Source organism: Neovison vison, chromosome 3 (assembly GCF_020171115.1).
Source record: "Neovison vison isolate M4711 chromosome 3, ASM_NN_V1, whole genome shotgun sequence".
Classification (NCBI taxonomy): Eukaryota; Metazoa; Chordata; class Mammalia; order Carnivora; family Mustelidae; genus Neogale; species Neogale vison.
In genome coordinates this window covers 19,000,452-19,020,555 of record NC_058093.1, presented here as the reverse complement: position 1 = coordinate 19,020,555, position 20,104 = coordinate 19,000,452, and the positions used below count along the sequence as shown (strand labels likewise).

At 35.4% G+C, this 20,104-nt stretch overlaps 1 protein-coding gene across 3 annotated transcripts in view; it reads right to left on the bottom strand.

Moving 5' to 3' along the window:
- Nucleotides 1–23: 23 nt before the first annotated feature.
- The window catches only part of CREB1 (cAMP responsive element binding protein 1), a 62,197-nt gene continuing 42,116 nt past the window's right edge, over nucleotides 24–20,104 (bottom strand). For 2 of the 3 annotated variants that reach the window (XM_044241442.1, XM_044241443.1), the window contains 2 exons: nucleotides 18,418–18,568; nucleotides 24–6,225 (listed from right to left, as the gene is read on the bottom strand). In XM_044241442.1, coding sequence (XP_044097377.1) covers nucleotides 6,081–6,225; nucleotides 18,418–18,568 — 296 coding nt within the window. In that variant the 3' untranslated portion in view covers nucleotides 24–6,080. The remainder of the gene's footprint in view (nucleotides 6,226–18,417; nucleotides 18,569–20,104) is intronic. The other variant, XR_006383779.1, reaches the window with a different exon arrangement.

Here is a 20,104-nt window from a genome sequence, read left to right as displayed (position 1 = left end):
CATCCCCAAAAAAGAGACTTACAGAGTTTTTAAAAGCATGTTTATGTGACTGCACATAAATGTGTGTAAAAAGGGCATTATGACAGTTGATACCACAAAGATTACAGTAAGAAAAGAGCACTTTATGACAATATTTCACAAATTCACAAGGATCACTTTAATATACAAAGCAATTGCTACCATTCTGAACACAAAGCAGCTAATATGTACATAGTGTTAATAAAATGCATTATAACTCAGTACATTTTCTCTCTTTACACAGAGCACAAAAGATTTAGGTAAAAAAATTAAAACAGGGATGTTTCTAGAATGTAGGGAATTTTATTAGAAATGTATTTCCCTCATTATAGTTATTTATTTAGTATTCAACTCCAATAGCAACATCAGAGTTAAAAAATCAATACCCTGTTTTGTGCTGATAGTTTTGTGGGGGAGGTATTCTTTACCCCAGTCCTCAAGGAAAAATTAAAACAAAACCAAAAAGCATCTTTCTCTCTAGAAACTTCCCTGATTATTTTGTTTCTAAAAAGTTTCAAGTGATACATCTAGGTTAGAAATCATTCCTTCTGTGGGTGGGGATGACAAGTGACATGTGGACACATCAGCTAGAGACACTCTCCATGGAAAACTGCTAACTAGCACTCTTCTTTGCCACCCCTAATAAATCCATACTCACAGAATAATGTTGACAAATTATTTCCCACTTTTAATATAAATAATTTTATTACATACACAAATTGGAGTGGCACCTGGATAAAAATACGTCTATAAAGCATTTACCAATTCAATTTTAAAAACATAAGAAAATAAAACCTCCCAAACACAATGATCATTTCACTTGGCCAACTAACGTAAGATTATTACCTGCAGGGATTTTCTTCCTTCCCTACCAATTTTTAAACTACCTCAGATTTACTCTCACATTTCTGAGATGCTCCTCAGACAGAAGCTTGGAAATGCCATACTTGTGTAGGCAAGTATCATATAATGCCTGTGTAAAGTAGGTAAATCTAAATTTCCTACTCTTTGACCCTTTTCAAAGACATTTCCCACAGATTGTTCAATTTTCTTTTACTTGCTGGTGAGAATAATTAAAAACGCATCATGTTATGCCCAGCTAGGATCTGCACCCACAGTACCAGAATGCAGACAGGTCAGTATCTTCCCTCTGTGCTAAACAACTCTGCCTGTTTATAATATCATCTTGCTTCACAGGCTTTGTTCTATTTTTTTTTCTATTTTTATTTTTTTAAAAAATAAATTTCAAGCTAAAACACCTGAAATATAATCCCTCCATTCAAACATTATCTGGTCCCTCTCAAAGTTTGTCTGCCCCCTGAGGACACATACAAAGGCTTAAGCTACATTCACTAATCAGTAAGAACGTATCAGAAGCATATGAGACAGATGGAACTTCAGCACCCTGTTTGATTTATTTGAAATTCTTCCATACTGACTCAGCTTCAAGATATGTTCAACCCCTCAGGGATTAGTGCCTCTCCTAGCCATCGATTCGAGAAAGTCAAGGAAACCAGTTCCCAGTACATACAGTGACTGTGCAGTCAACTTAAATTTAAGTCAACATATCAATATTAAAAGTATTCAAGATGTATGCAAACCATCCAACAAAAGTTCTAGTTGTGCTTTGTACGATTGAGTGAGCAAACATATCCCCCAACTCTTCACCTACAGGCTTGCTAAAGCACACAGCACTTTCTCCTGTCTCACCTGACATCAGTCAAATTTAGGCAGCATTTCTTTGATGTTAAGAAAGCCAATTTAAAGTGAAAAAACCTTTGTCAAATGATTACATGTGGTCTCCATCATGATAGTAATTACCTTGAAAAATATTTTACTGTTCAGGACAAATTCATGGATACCTTGGCATCCTATAGACAACATCAATGTTGGAAATTAACATCGATTCACTCAAGTTGTTTTTCGTTCTATCTTTATCCATGATGAAAAAGCGTAACATTGGATCCCAAATCATCTTTTAACTAACTGGGCCAGGCAAATCTAATTTCCTGTTATTTTTCCTTTATAGCTATTTAAAAGACTAGCCTTTAGGTGCTAAAATATTTTAATGAAAAGTTTCCATTTTAAAAAGTCACATGATTTGAAAAGAGGAGAAAGACATAAGTCAGTTGACAATTAATCGATGAGGGAACTTCTCAAGTTGCTAATACCCAACTGGGTAATTTTTAAAAGTGCAAGTTACACCAAACATTTACAAAGAATACAATGTAAATATAATCCAAATAAATATACAAGTTTTGTATTAGGTCAATGGGAAACAATATACCAAAAGTTTTCAGAGCCACAAAGGCAACAAAATAAAGCCTCCTGAAATAACTGAAAAGGTGTGTAACTACTGTTCTTAAAACCCACTTTAATTAACTTTACCATATTAGCCTTATTTAATCCTGCAAAATGAAGCGGCCTTTTTGATCTTCAAAATAAAGAGACCAATTTATGCTAGTAGCTGACTGTAGCAGATGACAAAATTAAGTACATTTTAAAAATGTAAAGAAGAAATCTAGATTGAAGTCACTTCAAGTAAAAGCATCCTGGTTTAAACAAACTTGTTGTTTCTTCCTAAGCCTTTGTATGATTCCACATGTCACCCCACATGGTCAAAATGACAGTAGGGATGAGGCCTGAGAGACCGAGAGAAACTTCAGCCAGATGACCTCTGATCACACAGCCTGCCCCACTGGTGTGTGCTTTCAGACACTAGCGCTGCCGCTGACCTACCATCAAAAACACATTTTCTGACAAAATCCCTGCTCAAATGAAAACGCCAAAATTCCTCCCCCAGGATGAGTTTTGAAAAATCAGTGGTACCTTTTAGAAGCTATCTTCAAAATGTTGTTACCACTGTTATAGCTGCCAGAGACAAAGCATAAAAATCAAATACTTGGGGGGGGGCGGGGGAGTTTTCAAGTGACTAGTAACATATGTAGAAGTATCCAGCCAAAGAAAACTAACAATAAAAAAAAAAAAAAGGAAAAACTTGGAAGAAAATTAGAAGACAAAAATCAATCATGAGTGCTGAAGTAATGCAGTCCAAGAAACTACCAAAAGGGATGCAATAGAACACACAAAAATGTAAAATTTCATCTGACCTCAATATACTATAATACTCAGCATTCCTGACTTAAGAGCTCTCAGAGCTTCAGATTATATACTGTATGTATTTATATATATTTACACATATATTATACAAATGCCATTCCCCCCAAATAGTATCTAAATGAACAGAGCACCTATGACAATATGATGGTTGCCAATATGGTACTTGAGTTTGAAAAGAATGAAATTAAAATTATATCTGTTATCAATTTTTTAATAATGTGAACACATTGGATCTAGCCCTTTCTAAACCACTTTTCAGTTAAACACTATCAAAGCTCGAAAACTCATGAGAGTAATATATCAAAAATAAACCCCTCCCACTTCATTTTTATTAGAGTTAATCTGTCCTATAGATAAAAGTGCCACATGGCCCTATATTTGCAAAGTAAGCGATATCAAACTTGCTATTTTCTAGGCAAATCAGTAGCATATGTACAGATTCCTATGATGTTTTCATTCCCTTTTGGCCAATATGAAAAAACATTACTGGTAATGTGGCCCATATATGTTTTCGGCTACAAGATTTTTTTTTATTATGTCATTTTCTTAATAAAGATTTTCAATGTTGCATGCTTAAAAACAAACACCTTTTTTCCAATTCTTGTTAAAAAAAAAGTTGCATAAAAGATGCTTATCTGTATAAACTGAAATATCTTCAAGTCTCTTTAAGGGTCTAAAACAGATTTAGCAACAGAATACATTTCTTACCTCACCATGAAGTAACTGACTTCAAACCAGTGCAATCATCCTCAAGGTACAAAGGACCTGGTATTTATAAAAACTTATAAATTCAACCAGCTCATACGTATGTGACTGCCTTGATTTATCAGGGACTAAGAGGACCACCAAATTCCTAATTAAAGAGAGTGCCTCAACTTTTGGAAAACGGTTTAGAGAATAACAACTTGCTAAATCCTAGGCAATTTTCATTTATAAAGTTTATGACATTCAAAACATTTCGACTCCTTAAGAATTCTAGTTTGTGAACAGATTTGTGATTTTGCTTAGTTTCTGTTGAAGTTTTGGAAAATGACAGATCTATGCTGATATACAAATAATTTTTATGCTACAACTTTCCCCATTAGCTCAGCAGGATAAACATCAAACTTTACAGTCGTTTGAAAGCCTTCTTGAGAATCTGGTGAATTGTCCAAATATAAGACTACATCACTCAATTCTTAGAATGATGCTCCTTCATAAACTCTGTTCATCCTTGAAAAAAGACAATGGTTTGTTACAAACAAAAATATACCATATACAAGTATTAATTAAAAGCCTTATTTTTCAAAATGGACCCGATAACACCCAAATGCATATTTTGTTAACATATTAATAAACTTAATGTTTAAAAAAAACCCTCACGACTAAATATAAAACATCAATTTTCTATACTCTTCTTTTAAAAGGAATAACCTTCTTAAATGAGAAATTACATCTAACATTATGTCAGTTTCCAATTTTTAAAATCTACCTTAGTCCTATTTTTCTCTTAAAGGGTAACTTTTAGATTTATCAAGCATAGTGAGTGAGTAATAATTAAAAGTAGTACTGGAAACAATGTATGATACATATAAATACAGAATGTTATAGTCAGGGGTTCAAACAGGTAGCTCCTTTGTAGAACGACAAAGGCTATATAGCATATTGGAAAGCTAAAGCAAAACTGTCCTTTTTAGGAGAAAACAAACCAAAAAAATGTTTTGCAAGAGTGACAATCCAAATATTGTAGTACAGCAGTCATTCAAATATCTCTGAAGAAAATAACTTTCCTTGTGTACATCCTGTAAAATCCTGTACTTTTTATAACTATACCTTACAACTTTTTATTAAAAAACTCACTAGAGATACTCTGTTAAAGTATGTTAATATGGAAAGGTAAAAAGTTTCAAATCAGTATTTTTCTACAACACATAACATTTTATAAACAAATATATCATTTTGTTTTATTTAACATCTTGAAGGCTTTCCTGTTGGTGGTATACTGTAAGTGCAAATGGGAACAGTTTAATTAGAAGTATCTTTAAGTAAATGAGTGACATAAATATTTTTTGAAGGCGATGACAAAAACATTTATTTAAAAACCTGGTTATATAACTCAAGGGACTGGTTTACTAATGAGCATCTTTTTGCTAATAAGAATTTGGTACTAACTAAAACAAGCTTTGTACTTTTACTTCAATTTAAAATTCAAATACCATGCTTTTTCATTCAGTTGGTTACTTCTTTTAATGTATTCAAAAATGCTGAACACATACAGAACTGAATTAAGAAGCAACAACTGCCCTATGGAAGAGCTGTAGTTAATAAGGAACGTTTTTAAGAATCAAGGACAAGTTTCCAGTATTGAAGAAGAGAATGTACATAAGAAAGCACTCCGAATTCATTCTTAATTTCTTCAACACCATACTAAAATTCTTTTTTAGAGGGTATATCTCTTAACAATTCTACATAATTCACAATGAAAATGTGAAAACATGTCAATTTGGCAATCAACACTTCTTCATTGCACCTTACTTACTTTATGCATGAGGCCCACACATTACTTCAGCTCAAGAGGCTGGGGTAATTCTGTCCCTAAGGCAATCAAGGAGCTCAGCACAAACCTTGAAATCATTTTAAAAAAGATTTTCTTTTCCTCATTTCCCCCATCAATTTACAAGTAAACAAATTATTACTTCTTGAAGAGGGAGGGGGATGAAAAGCAGAAGTCTCTTCATGATTCCTGGTGCTGAAAATTTCTTGAGGGGAGAAGTGGAGGCAGGTGTTGGAACATTCACAGTTTAATGCAAAAGCACAAATGAATGAAATTCTGTAGTTGCTTTCAGGCAGTTTTGCGAATAGAAAAAAAGAAATGTTTAGAAAATAAAATGTTTATTTCGTCTTTCTGGTTGTGGCCAAGCCAGTCCTTTTCCACCGTTAACAGGTGAAATTTAAATCCCAAATTAATCTGATTTGTGGCAGTAAAGGTCCTTAAGTGCTTTTAGCTCCTCAATGAGTGTCTTATTTTGGTTTTCAAGCACTGCCACTCTGTTTTCTAAACATTTCACATATTCTTTCTTCTTTCTACGACACTCTCGTGCTGCTTCCCTATGAGCAAAAAAGGACAGGAGAAATTATGCAACATTTGTTTATATATCATTTATTTTGGGCTAGAGTACTTTTAAATATTTAGTTCAAAGCAACACATATTTTAATATACTAAAGACTAAGCATTTGAAAAAACGATACAGAATGATTTGGAGATGGCCTCATATAAAATTTTAATTAAACATCCCATGTAAGTATGACATGAACATGGTCTCTCACAAACCATGAGAGACTGTGGACTCTGAGAAACAAACTGAGGGCTTTGGAGGGGAGGAGGGGGTGGGTATTACGGAGGGCACGTATTGCGTGGAGCACGGGGTGTGGTGCATAAACAAGGAATTTTGGAACACTGAAAAAAAATAAATTAAAAAAAAAATCCAAATGTGAAAATCCCACGAACAACACAAAGGGCTGAATGATCACTTAAAATTTAAAAGTGTATCACTGTTTGTTGATATGTTCTGTATCACACCTATAAAACTTGAAGTTCTATCAATAACTAAGAAAATATTAAGGCTAAATGTCAGTGTGAAAAACATCCTAAGTCAAATACAAAAATCTCATAAACTCATCATTTCAGGGTATTAAAAAAAAGCCTAACATGGGTCTCTTCCACAAGTGATGTTGAGAAAACTGTATACCCACATACAGCAAGAATGAAGTTGGATCCTTACCTTATACCATATGCAAAAACTAACTGAAAATAGATTAAAGAACTAAATATAAGACCTAAAACTATAAAACTTCAGAAGAAAACAGGGAAAAAGCTTTTTTTTTTTTTTTAAAAGATTTTATTTATTTAATAGAGATTACAAGCAGGCAGAGAGGCAGGAAGAAAGAGAAGAGGAAGCAGGCTCCCTGCTGAGCAGAGAGCCTGACGTGGGGCTTGATCCCAGGACCCTGGAATCATGACCTGAGCTGAAGGGAGAGGTTCTAACCCACTGAGCCACCCAGGCGCCCCAGGGGAAAAGCTTCAAGACATTGGGTTGGCGGTGATTTCTTGCTATGCCACCATAAACAAAAATAAACAAATGGGGCGACATCAAACTTAAAAACTTCTGTGCATTAAAGGGCACACAATCAATAGGGTGAAAAGGCAACCCACGAAATGGGAGAAAATACTTGCAAATCATCTATCTAATAGGGACTTAATATCTAGGACATACAAAGAACTTTTACAACTTAACAAAATAACTTGATTAAAGAATGAGAAAGGACCTGAATAGACATCTCTCCAAAGATGTACAAATAGCTAACAAGCATATAAAAAGATGCTCAACACCAATCTAATTATTAGAGAAATGCAAATCAAAGCTACGCTGAGGTATCACTTCACACCCTTTAGGATGGCTACTATATTTACACAAAATAAAACAAAAAACAATTCCCCCTCCAAACCCAGAGAGAAAATAAGTGTTGACCAGGACGTGAAGAAATGTGAACCCTGTGCATTGTCCGTGGGTTGTAAAATGGCCCAGCCACTACAGAAAACACTATAGCAATTCCTTAAAAATTTAAAAATAGAATTACCCTATAATCCAGCAATCTAACTTTTAGATATATATCCAAACAACACAGAACAGGATATTCAAGAGATATGGGCATGCCTATGTTCATAATAGCATTATCCACAATAGCCAAGATGGGGAAGTAATCCAAGTATTCATCAACACATAGACACACTTTAAAAATGTGGTGTATGTATACAATGGAATATTATTCAGCCTTAAAAAAGAAGGGAATCCCACCAAATGCTACAACATGGATGAACCTTGAGAACAAAATGCTAATAAGCAAAATAAGCCTGCCACAAAAAGACAACTGTATGATTTCACTTATATGAAGTATCCAAAGCAGTCAAACTCATAAGAACAGAAAGGAGATTGGTGATTGCCAAGGACTCACAGAAGAGGAAAATGAGGGAATTTGTTTTTAATAGAGTTTCAGTTTCACTAGGTAAAAAAAAGTTATGGAGATCTCTTGCACAACAGTATGAATATACTTAACACTACTGAACTGTATATTTAAAACCGATGATAAATTTTAAGTTTTATACCACAATTAAAAACTATTAAACTATTTTTAAAAATCTAGCAGATTAAGAATAAAAAATATTTTTAGTGAGCCAGGAAGTCCAAACTGGTAAATTTTTTTAGCTCTATGGAATAAGATCGCATATTATATCCTTAGTCACTAGCCAAGAGCCTGGCATAATGTAGGTCCTTATTCCTGAGTGGACATAAGAGTTGAAAGAAAAAGGTTCTAAGTCTTTAAAAAATAGAAAAAAGCAGCAACTTACAATCACTCATTTACAATAGTGGCAATACAGCATAGCACTTAAGAGTAGTAACTTCAGTGTCAGGTTCTTAGGTTTAAATGGTTACCTCTTACCAATTATATGACCATAAGCAAATTAAGGCAATTACATGACCTTAGTTTTCTGACTGTAAAATAGAGAAAATGCTAACTACCTCAAAAATTTTATGAGGATTAAAGGAATTAATATATAAAAAGTGTATGAAATAGTGGCTGGCATTTTGTAAATGCTATTTATGTGTCTGCTGTAATTATTTCTAGATAACTCTAGTACCTTCATTAATGTCTTCATCCCCATACAGCCTTCTCAGTCAGAAAAAAGGAGCAAGCTGACTTTTGGAATAAAAAAAAGCTGCACCTAATGTTCTATTATCCATGACATATGGATGATATATGATCCACTGCATCACTGTACCACTGGTGAAAATATGGGGGGAGGAAGGACTTAAAAATGGCCAAACATTCTCATGCACAGTGAAGACAGCAAGCCAAGAAGTGCGATAAGGCCGTGAGTGATGTCAAAGACCACAGGTGGGAATGATTCTGAGGTCAATCTGGATGTTCTGTACGTGGTGAAATCTAACAATATAGAGAGTCTGTGGGATGTATGTACACACTGACAAATCTACTTCTATCCAGGGCTGTTATCTTGTTTTCCTTGCTTTCTCCCCCATCATTTGAGAATTTAGAATTCACAAGTGCTCATATGAATGCAGTATCTATCTATATGCTAGTTTCTAAAAAGTTAAACTAATATGATCCCATAGGTTAGTATCTTCTAATTTTGCTCTAGCAAAGCTAGTATACTATAGTGTTGCTAAAGCTTAGGTTTCTCAAAAGCAAAAAGCAAAAAGCAAAAAAACAAAAGGAAACTGGATTAAGATAATTAACTTATTTCTTTAATGTTAACACCTTTGATCCTTTCAATATACTTAATGTAAATTGAGACTCTCTCCAAAGAGGTCCAACTAGCAAATGCCAAGCTCATTATGGGTATACAATACCTTTTTGGAGGAACACCAAATAAAGTTCAAGTACTGTCTTGCACAGTGACGCTCACAGTTTAAAATAAACAACGTGGATACAAATTTAATATAGTATGATAGAATAGCAGGACTTCTAAACTGAGGATCAGAAATCTTAGGTTCAGATCCTGGCTTTGAAACTAACTAGTTCTAGGGGCGCCTGGGTGGCTCAGTGGATTAAGCCGCTGCCTTCGGCTCAGGTCATGATCTCAGGGTCCTGGGATCGAGTCCCGCGTCGGGCTCTCTGCTCAGCAGGGAGCCTGCTTCCTCCTCTCTCTCTCTCTCTGCCTGCCTCTCTGCCTACTTGTGATCTCTCTCTGTCAAATAAATAAATAAAATCTTTAAAAAAAAAAGAAACTAACTAGTTCTAGAGTTTCCAACAGGTACCAGGGAAGAACTATTTCTTTATCTGTTTGTTTTTTGTTTTTTTAAAGGACTAATCACGATGTCTCCAACTAGGACCGTTAGATTTATATTAAGGAGTATGCAAATCAGGGAATAAACCCGCCATGTCATTCTAGAGCACCAATTCTAATTAATGGGCCAGAGGGGTGGCAAACATTTTCATATTTAAAAAAACATTATTATATTTTGGAGTGGAATACAGAATACAAATGAACTTTAAATAAAAATTTTAAAGATATCCTTAGCTTGGAGAATGCTACTTAAAGCTTCTCAAAAATTTTTAGATATATATTAAAAAAGAAGAAGAAAATGAAAGGATTCTCCCAGCGGATCGGTCTGACAACATGGTGTGAAGATTAAATTGACCACTGATGTTTCTTCCAGTACAGAAATAGGATTTTATGATTTTAAGCATTCATGCAAACAGATGGCTTATAAATTCTGCAATTGATGTGATAGGCATATTTTTAGAAAAAGTTCTTTCACATAATGTGTCCCAACATCCTCCTCCATTCACTGAACTAGTTCTTTGCCTCTAAATGATTCTTATTCTCTCATTTTCAGCATCCTCCATAATTCTAAACTACCTGATTTTTTTCTTTCACCTTCAAAGTTTATCAATTGTACTTTAAGAAACAAACAAAAAACAACAGGCTTTTGTTACACTGATTTTCCTCTATTGATTTTCTCTTTCTCTTTTCAGTTTTATTGATTTTATTTATTTATTTTTAAAGGATTTTTATTTATTTTATTTGACAGAGATCACAGGTAGGCAGAGAGGCAGGCAGAGAGAGAGAGAGAGGAGGAAGCAGGCTCACTGCTGAGCAGAGAGCCCGATTCGGGGCTTGATCCCAGGACCCTGAGACCATGACCGGAGCTGAAAACAGAGGCTTTTAACCCACTGAGCCACCCAGGCGCCCCTATTTATTTATTTTTAAAAGATTTTATTTATTTGACAGAGAGAAAAGGTAGGGGAGTGGCAGGCAGAGGGCAAGGGAGTAGCAGGCTCCCCACTGACTAGGGAGCCCGATGTAGGACCTGACTCCAGAACCCTGGGATTATGACCTGAGCTGAAGGCAGACACTCAACCGAGTCCCCACGCTCCCACAGTTTTTTTAAATTTTAATTTGCTCTTCTTTTTCTAGTTTCTTAAGATGGAAGTTAGGTTGGCAAACTTGTTTTTGGTAAATATGTTTGGCTTCTTAGGCCAAATGGGCTCTGTCACAACTACTGGTATTGTAGCATGAAAGCGGCCTTAAATAACACATAACTGAATGAGCATGGCTATGTTTCAGTAAAACGTTATTTATAAAAAACAGACAATGAGGTATAGTTTGCTAACCCCTGACAGATGACTGATTTAAGACTTTGTTTTCTAACATTAAGTATTTAATGGTATAAATTTCCCTCTAAGCACTGACTGAACTCCCACAAATGTGTCGTATTTCAATTTGCACTTAAAGATACTTCCTTTGAAACATCCTTTATGACCTACAGACTTAGAAATGTTTGATAACTTAATTTCCACACAACTGGGGATTTTCCTGGATGCCTTATGGGCCAAGAGCATATTCTAGTATTTCTATTCTCTTAAGTTAACAAGTGTCATTAAAATGCCAAATAGGTAGAGTTGGTTGACTGTCATTCAGGCTGTCTAGCTTCTTTCATCATTCAGAAAAGAATGCTGAAGTTTTCTTTTTTTGGTGGGCAGCAAAGCAAGGTTTACTGAGCAATGGTGAAGTGATAGTACAAAGCTCCCGAAGAGGGAGGGGACCTGCGAGGGTTGCCCTGAAGTTTTCAACTATTCAATTCTCTGTTTAGTTTCATCGTATTTGGCCTCATTTATGTTACAGCTCTGTTAGGAGCATATACATGTAAAATTACTATGTTTTTTAGAGAAACAATCCTTTTATCTTTACATATTGTCCTTTTTTTTTTTTAATCCCTGACAATGTTCCAGCTTCCTTTTGATTGCATGCTCTATCCTCTTCTACTCCCTTCCTTCTAATTTATCTATGCTTGATATTTGATATCAAGCTTGATATTTACTTGATATTTGAAATGAGATTCTTATAAATAGCATATAGTTAGGTCTTGGTTTTTTGTTTGGTCTTTTACGTGGGTTAGACAAGGTTTAGCCATCTATGACCCATGGGTCAAATCCACACAGTCTGTTTGAAACAATTTTTAAACTTCTAGCCAGACCAAGTGAGAGAGAGAGAAAGGCCACAAATTCCCAATATCAGGAATGAAATTCCTATTAAATAGTCTCCCCCACCACCCAAGAAAACCACAATCAAAAGCCCAGAAGTGTTTAGATATAAATCTAACCAAAAAATGTACAGAATCTATATGCTAAAAAATGGAAAGAACATTGTGTTTCCAGAATGGAACACTCAATATTAAGATATTAGTTCTCCTCAATTTGATTTAGAAACTCAACAAAACCCTAATCCAAATCCCAGAAAACTTTCTTATAGACATCAACAAACCAATTCTAAAATTCATATGAAAATGCAAAGGAACCAGAACAGCCAAAACAATTTTGCAAAAGAGCAAAGCTGGTGGACTCACCCTGTCAGATTTGAAGCTTACTAAGATGTTACAATAATCAAGACAGCACAGTACTGGCTAAAGGATAAACACAAAGACCCACAAAACAAGCTAGCCAGAAACATACGTACACAAATATGGTTAAATGATTTTTGACAAAAATGCAATGGCAATTCAATAATCTTTTTAACAAATATGCTGAAGCAAATATATATCCATACACAAAAAATATAAACCATGACACACCTCACATCTTACATAAAAGTTAACTCAAAAGGGATCACAGACCTAAATGTAAAACATAAATTGTAACATCAGCCACTCCGGAAAACAATTTGGCCATTTCTTATAAAGTTAAATAGATGCTTACCATTCTACCTGGCCAGCCCACTGCTATGATTTATTCAAGTGAACTGAAAGTTCATACTAACTCCTGTGTATGTTTATAGTAACTTCATTCATAATCCTCCCAAACTGGAAACTATGATGAACATCAAGCTCAACAGACAAATAAACCACAGGATATTTGTACAATGGAATACTAGGGATAAAACCAAATAATGATCCATGTAACACTATCAATAAATCTTGAATGCATTTTGCTAAGTGAAAGAAGCCAAACCCTAAAGGCTACATATACTGTATGTTTCTGATTATATGAGATTCTGGAAAAGGCAAAATCCCAAGGACAGAAAACATTTCAGTGCTTCCAAAGTCCAGGAAAGGGGGCAGAAGCAGACTACCCATGGGGTATCAAAGAGATTCATTCTAGGGTGGTGGTACTGTTTTGTAAGGCACTGGGAGGGTAGAAACATGGCACCATACATCTGTCAAAACCAAAAGAACTATAGAACTTTTATACTTTTTATAGTAAACTACATGCAATCCCAGTATTGAATGAAGATGGCGATGGATATTTCATACTACAAGTGTGTGATATAATCTTAATCTTCTGGGGGGGAAAAAGGAACAGACCTAAACAGCTTGGAAAACAGTACTTTCACTGGTACTTTAAGGCTAAAAAACGGTAAGAAACCATACATAAATACTGTATTGTATTTGGTAAATTTGTTTCTCACAGGTATACAAGTTACCAATTTTGTAACTATTTTAAATGTATACTAGAGTTAAACATATATGTAAACAAACTATACTTAATGGGAAGCCAAGTATCTATGAATCTGTCTATTCATATTCTTAACTCATTATTAGTCTTCTGACTTGTTAAATGTTTCTAGCTTGTCATTTGCTTTGCTACTTTATCTTTTTCTTGGCTAAACAGAGGTTTTATATTTTCGTACAGTCAAACCCACCTAACATTTACATCTATTATTTTGCCTTTAGGAAATCTATTAAAATACTGCATTCTAAAATTGTAAGACAAGGATGTAGACTGCATTCATCCCGTCATTTTTTATTCCACCTTTCCCATGGGAAGAGCACATGTTCCCACTCCACTGACACTGGGTTTCTCCTTGTCTGTACTTTGGCCAGTGGTACATAAGTGGACATGATGTTCATCACCATCAAGCAGAGGATTTAAAGAAACACTGCCTTTTTTCCTTTGCTACAAAAATGACATGTCTCAAAAAGGGTGCTCCTCCTGTAGCTGGGAGCATGTGGAAGAGAGACACAGCAGCTGGCTTGCAGCTGTCGAATGTAACATGAGGAAGAAATTTTGTTGTTCTAAGACACAGATTTTGAGGTTTCTGTTGTTACTACAGCAACAAAAATTAAAATAACAACCATCTATCCTTTCTTTTAGACCACTTATCACTTCATTTCTGAGTAAATGGTAATCTGAACAGTGTAGAATTGGGGGATCATAACTTTTTCATCAAATTTCAGTTTAAGATAGGCTGTGTTTGAGGTACATATAAAGGACATTCATCCTAGTGAGTATGTTCAGGAGGAGAGTGATCCCCTAATTTTTCTACTGAAGTGTACCCCTAATGGAAGAGGAAATTCTGGGGACACAGCCCAAAGCAACCACTGCTGGTGTGAAATTCTTTTAAGTCTCTTACCTTAAAAATATTTCTAATTTTTGAGCAAAATAAACATTCGAGGAGAGCATTCCATGTTTACCTCTTGGGGCTACATCATCTCCAGCATACGATCGTAAGCTCTGGTTTGAGAAGTACAGCAGGAGAGAGCTGTATACTGAGATCTCAGAATTAACATGTAGACAGGGCTTTGCCCCCAGACACAAGCTTAAGCCTCGGGTCTACCAATTTAAACAAAAATTTGAAAGATTTTATTTTTAAGTAGCATCTACAATGTGGGGCTCAAACTCATAATCCCAAGATCAAGAGTCATAGGCTCTACTGCCTGAGCCAGCCAGGCAGCCCTGTACCTAATTCTTTAAAGGTGTGACCTTTGGCAAGATACTTAACTTCATTCTGAACTATAGCGCCTCTGTAAAAGGGAGACAGGCTTCTCCCTCATTGTAGGCAATAAAAATATGTAAAGAAACTACGTGTGATGTCTAGCATAAACTGGCCCTTAGTAAATAGTATCTCAGGAAAAAGGTCAAAGCCAGCATTTAGAATTAGAAGGTGTCAGCATATAGCTGATGCCTGAAATACATGGTTATGAATGAACATTCTAAGGGAAAACTTCAAAAGTAGTTGGAAAACCAGATGAATAAATCAAAGTTCAGGAGAATAAGTCAAAAGTGTCAAATATGGGGCACCTGGGTGCTCAGTCATTAAGCATCTGCCTTCGGCTCAGGTCATGATCCCAGGGTCCTGGGATCGAGCCCCACATCAGGCTCCTTGCTCCATAGGAGGCCTGCTTCTCCCTCTCCCATTCCCCCTGCTTGTGTTTCCTCTCTCACTGTGTCTATCAAATGAATACATAAAATAAAATAAAAAAAAGTGTCAAATATTCCACAAAAGTAAAGTGAAATGAAAAGAGAATACCAGATTGCCAAGTGCGAATCTGTATTTTTTTAAAGATATTAAGAGTACTATGGTGAGCACAGAGGCCAGATTCTAATGAATGGAAGTTGGAAAAGAGGAAGCAGTAGTAACGTGGGAATAAAGGGTAAGGGGAACTATAGCAGAGTCAACGGGAAGTTTCCTTAAAACTAAATCCAAGCAAAAGTATTTTATTAAAGAGACCATGCTAAAGATTTCAGACCAGCAAAGGTTGTTAGGAACTGTAGTTTTGTGAGCCCTGTCCCTAACTTGGAATATAAGTATAGGGGTGGGGGGGATACATAAACTAAAAAAATAAAGAAAAAAGGAAATTTGGTTTGCTAGACAAATGAACAAGTGTTCATAAATGGGCAGCTCTCTGCTCCATACAACAGAGCTGACAAGAAGCCATAGGGCCACCTCCTCACCCACCCACTAACTACACCACCTGTTGGTCTTTTCTGTATAAGGGGAAATGTCTATGGGGCACTTGTGTGTGGTTGAGTCACAGACTCTAGGTTTCAGCTCAGGCCACAGTCTCGCGTCATGGGAAGTCTGCTTGAAAATCTCCATCTGCCCCTTCCCCACTCGCACTCACTCTCTGAAATGGCTAGATAAATCTTTAAAAAGGTGCAGGGGGGATGTTTCTGTGACACAGAGGCAACTACAAGGACACAGCATAAAGTCCTTCTGCTGTTTTTATAATCAAGAAAGTTTTTTTTCCCCATCTGATTGCTTTGCTGCGTCTTGCCTAGAACTGGTTTATTTAGTAAGTGCTACTGTCTTAAGTTTTAAAACCTGGCCTTTACTTAAGATTTCTTAATCGGACATGCTTCTAATTTTAGAAAGGGTTAAACATTTCTTTACAAACATTTTAAAGCTGAAAAGATTTAAATACAGAATTTAATGTATAATTTAGAATACATTTAAATGAATGCAGCTTTTGATGCTTCTGTTTATTATTATTACTACACCTAAGGAAAATCTTGGATTGATAGAGCACAACTAATATTCCAGAAAAAGTCCTGCCATTTCCCAGAGCTCAGATGTCATTTACTGATACTCTATAACAGCTAGGTATTTTAGGGACAAAGAGGTTCAGCTGAGTGGAAATATGAAACTTCATAAAAACAAACACTTAGATAGAGCACTACAGTTAAAGTGCTTTGAGAGGAATGATATTTGTCCCATGGAACAGCCATTTGGATGGGTGGCAGAATCTTTTTTTCGAAGAAGAAGGAGGTTTAGAGGGGGTTAGTATGTTCTTCCAAAGTCACAGCAAGTAGAGTAGATCCAGGACTTGAATCCAGACTGTCTAAATTCAATCCCTATGTTTTTTACTTTATGGCAGTGTTTGAAAAATCTTGGGGTCAAGAACAGAGGAGGGGCACCTGGGTGGCTCAGTGGGTTAAGCCTCTGCCTTCGGCTCAGGTCATGACCTCAGGATCCTGGGATAGAGCCCCACATCGGGCTCTCTGCTCTGCAGGGAGCCTGCTTCCCCCCTCCACCCCCCTGCCTGCCTCTCTGCATACTTGTGATCACTGCCTGTCAAATTAATAAATACAATCTTTAAAAAAAAAAAGGAACAAGAATATTTTCACCAATTTCTAATTTTATCTTTATAAAACTTTATTTTCATTTTCTATAGTTTGTCTTAGGTCATTTCCATTTTAAATCCTCAGCTAAATATTTAAATCCTAAACTAAATAAAAATACGAAAGTAAATACAATAAAAACATTTTATTGTTTTTTTTGGGGGGAGGGACAGAGAGAAGAAAGAAAGAGAGAAAGAGAAAATCTTAAGCAGGCTCCACACCCAGTTTTAGAAGCCCAACCTGGGGCTCCATCACACAACCCTGAGCTCATGACCTGAGCCAAGGTAAGAGTTGGATGTTTAGGGCGCCTGGGTGGCTCAGTGGGTTAAGCCGCTGCCTTCTGCTCATGCCATGATCTCAGGGTCCTGGGATTGAGTCCCGCATCGGGCTCTCTGCTCAGCAGGGGGCCTGCTTCCCTCTCTCTCTCTCTCTCTCTCTCTGCCTGCCTCTCCATCTACTTGTGATCTCTCTCTGTCAAATAAATAAATAAAATCTTTAAAAAAAAAAAAAAAAAGAGTCGGATGTTTAACCTACTCACCCATCCAGGAGCCCCTTACTAATTTTTTAGATGACAAAACCATTTACAGCTGTAAATTTACTTTATGAGAATTACTTTAACCACACTTCATACATTTTGTTGTGTAGCATTTTCATTGTTGAAGACTAACTCTATTTTAAGATTTTGTCTAATAATAAGGTAATCTTAGATTTAATCGATTTTTGATGACTCTTTAGGTACTAAATTGTCAATTTTGAGTGAAGATAATATTCATTAAAACATGAACTGGCCATCATATTTCCTTTCTTTTAAATAAACTTAACATAAATGAAATATTTGATATTAATATACATACCTGAAACTCTTGATCTTCTTGAGCAATACTATTCATGAAAAGAAACAGTATTTAAATAACCTAGGCTGCTGGTTAGAGCATAGTGAAAATATAAGAGTTGTGTATTAAATCTTTCATGGAAAAATTACACAAAAGAACACTATGATTACAGATTGACCCATGGGGCTCCTGGGGGATCTGTGGGTTAAGCATCTGCCTTCGGCTCAGGTCATGATCCTGGGGTTCTGGGATTGAGCCCCACATCGGGCTTCCTGCTTAAGTGAGGGGGTACGGCTGCTTCTCCCTCTCCCTCTCCCCGCCGCTTGTGCTGTCAAATAAGTAAGTAAAATCTTAACAAAATAAAGATTTGACCCATAACCCCATTAGCCCTTTCATAAGTGCAGCTTATTAAAAAAGTTTTAACAAATCCATCAATTCTACCAGAAAAAAATTCATTGCAAAGATCCAATCAATTATCAAATTCATGTCTGACAGAATCTGAAGATGACATGACCTACCACAATCTAAGTAAATGCAATGGATGTACCTGTTCTTCATTAGGCGAACCTCTCTCTTTCGTGCTGCTTCTTCAGCAGGCTGTGTAGGAAGTGCTGGGGAGGATGCCATAACAACTCCAGGGGCGATGGTGCTAGTGGGTGCTGTGCGAATCTGGTAAGTCTGTACATCTCCAGAGGCAGCTGAAAAGAAAAACAGTGAATATGGCATAAGACACAGAAGCATATGACTCAGTAAAACTACGTGTGTCAATCATCAATTTAAACATATACTTTGGATTGAAAGGGAAAAAAAGGAACATGATTCTAACTAAAACACTGAAAGAATCAGCACTCTTTGGGTCATTACTGACAAATAATTTTCAATTTAATATATTTATTAGTATAGACACTTGGGTGAAAGAGCCTTAACCTAGGTCTGCCGGGTCTTGTATTTATCTTTCATTGGAATGTAGTTCTATTCTGTTGTTAACATGCTTACCAACCTTAAGTCTAAAAGGTAAGTAGGGCACAGCTTGGATGATCTTCCTAGATAGAGTATACTCCTCAATGTCTTCCTTTGATATTGGTAAATTCATATTAAAAAATTTCAAGTAGACTCTTGCCACGACATAAAAACGACCATGATTTTTCATAAAATAGCAAAATGGGAGAGAAAATAAAGCATTATGGTCAACTATTATAAATTTCTAATTGAAACAAAACTGATAGTATGAAAAAGTGCACCACTTGATGTCAATTATATTACTTGTTTTAATGTAAATGCTAATTGCTAAATAAACTGAAGTTTTTTCTAAATGATCCATCACTTGTAAAAAGAAACACAATCATTATCTGTCAAACTGCTTCTAAAAACAGCTTAGTAATATGCCCTACTAAGAATAAAGAACCTAAAATTATCTGAGAGAATTTGAAGGTCTTTATAAAATTATCCATTTTTGTTATTAATATCAATTAAAATGTGTGGTCTGAGTGGAAAAGATTTATATACTAAACATGTTACCATCTTCAAACTGACGTTCAGAATTCAAATTCACTGACATCCTGCTTTACAATTTTTGAGTACCTGCATGTAAAGTGAAAAGGTGTTTTACTCCCATTAATAAACAAAATATTATCTTGTTCAAATATTATTTGTTTAGTAACAGAATATGTTCTGTAAATACATTAGGGCCTTTAAAAGTAAACGATGACTCTCTAGTTGGTGTTTTAGGATTATTCAAAAATTATCATCCATGCTGAAGGGGTACAATGGTCATTATTTAACAGAGGCAAAATTTATTATTATTAATAAAAATATTTTTAGATACAGATTTTAACATTATTTCCTCAATATGCAAATTTCAATCTGGCATAAACTATACTCTTAAAATATGCAAATGGAAAAAATATTCAAATGGATTCAAAGAAAAATGGTCAACTCCTATCCATAAAGATTCCTAAAGCAAGAAAATTAAATAAATAAATAAATAAATAAACAAACAGAAAAAAGCTATTTCAATAGTTCATCAAGATTTTAACTACTACTTTTTCTCCACAGACCAGTAGACATGCATACTGGTATAAGATTTTTCAGAACATACTGTTTTCATTTGAAATAAAATGATGATCTTAGAAATGAGGATGTAAATTTTCTGAGCAAAAATCCGAAAAATAGAATTTTGAACCTTCAAAGATTTCTTTTTTAAAGTAAGCTCTATACCTAATGTAAGACTTGAA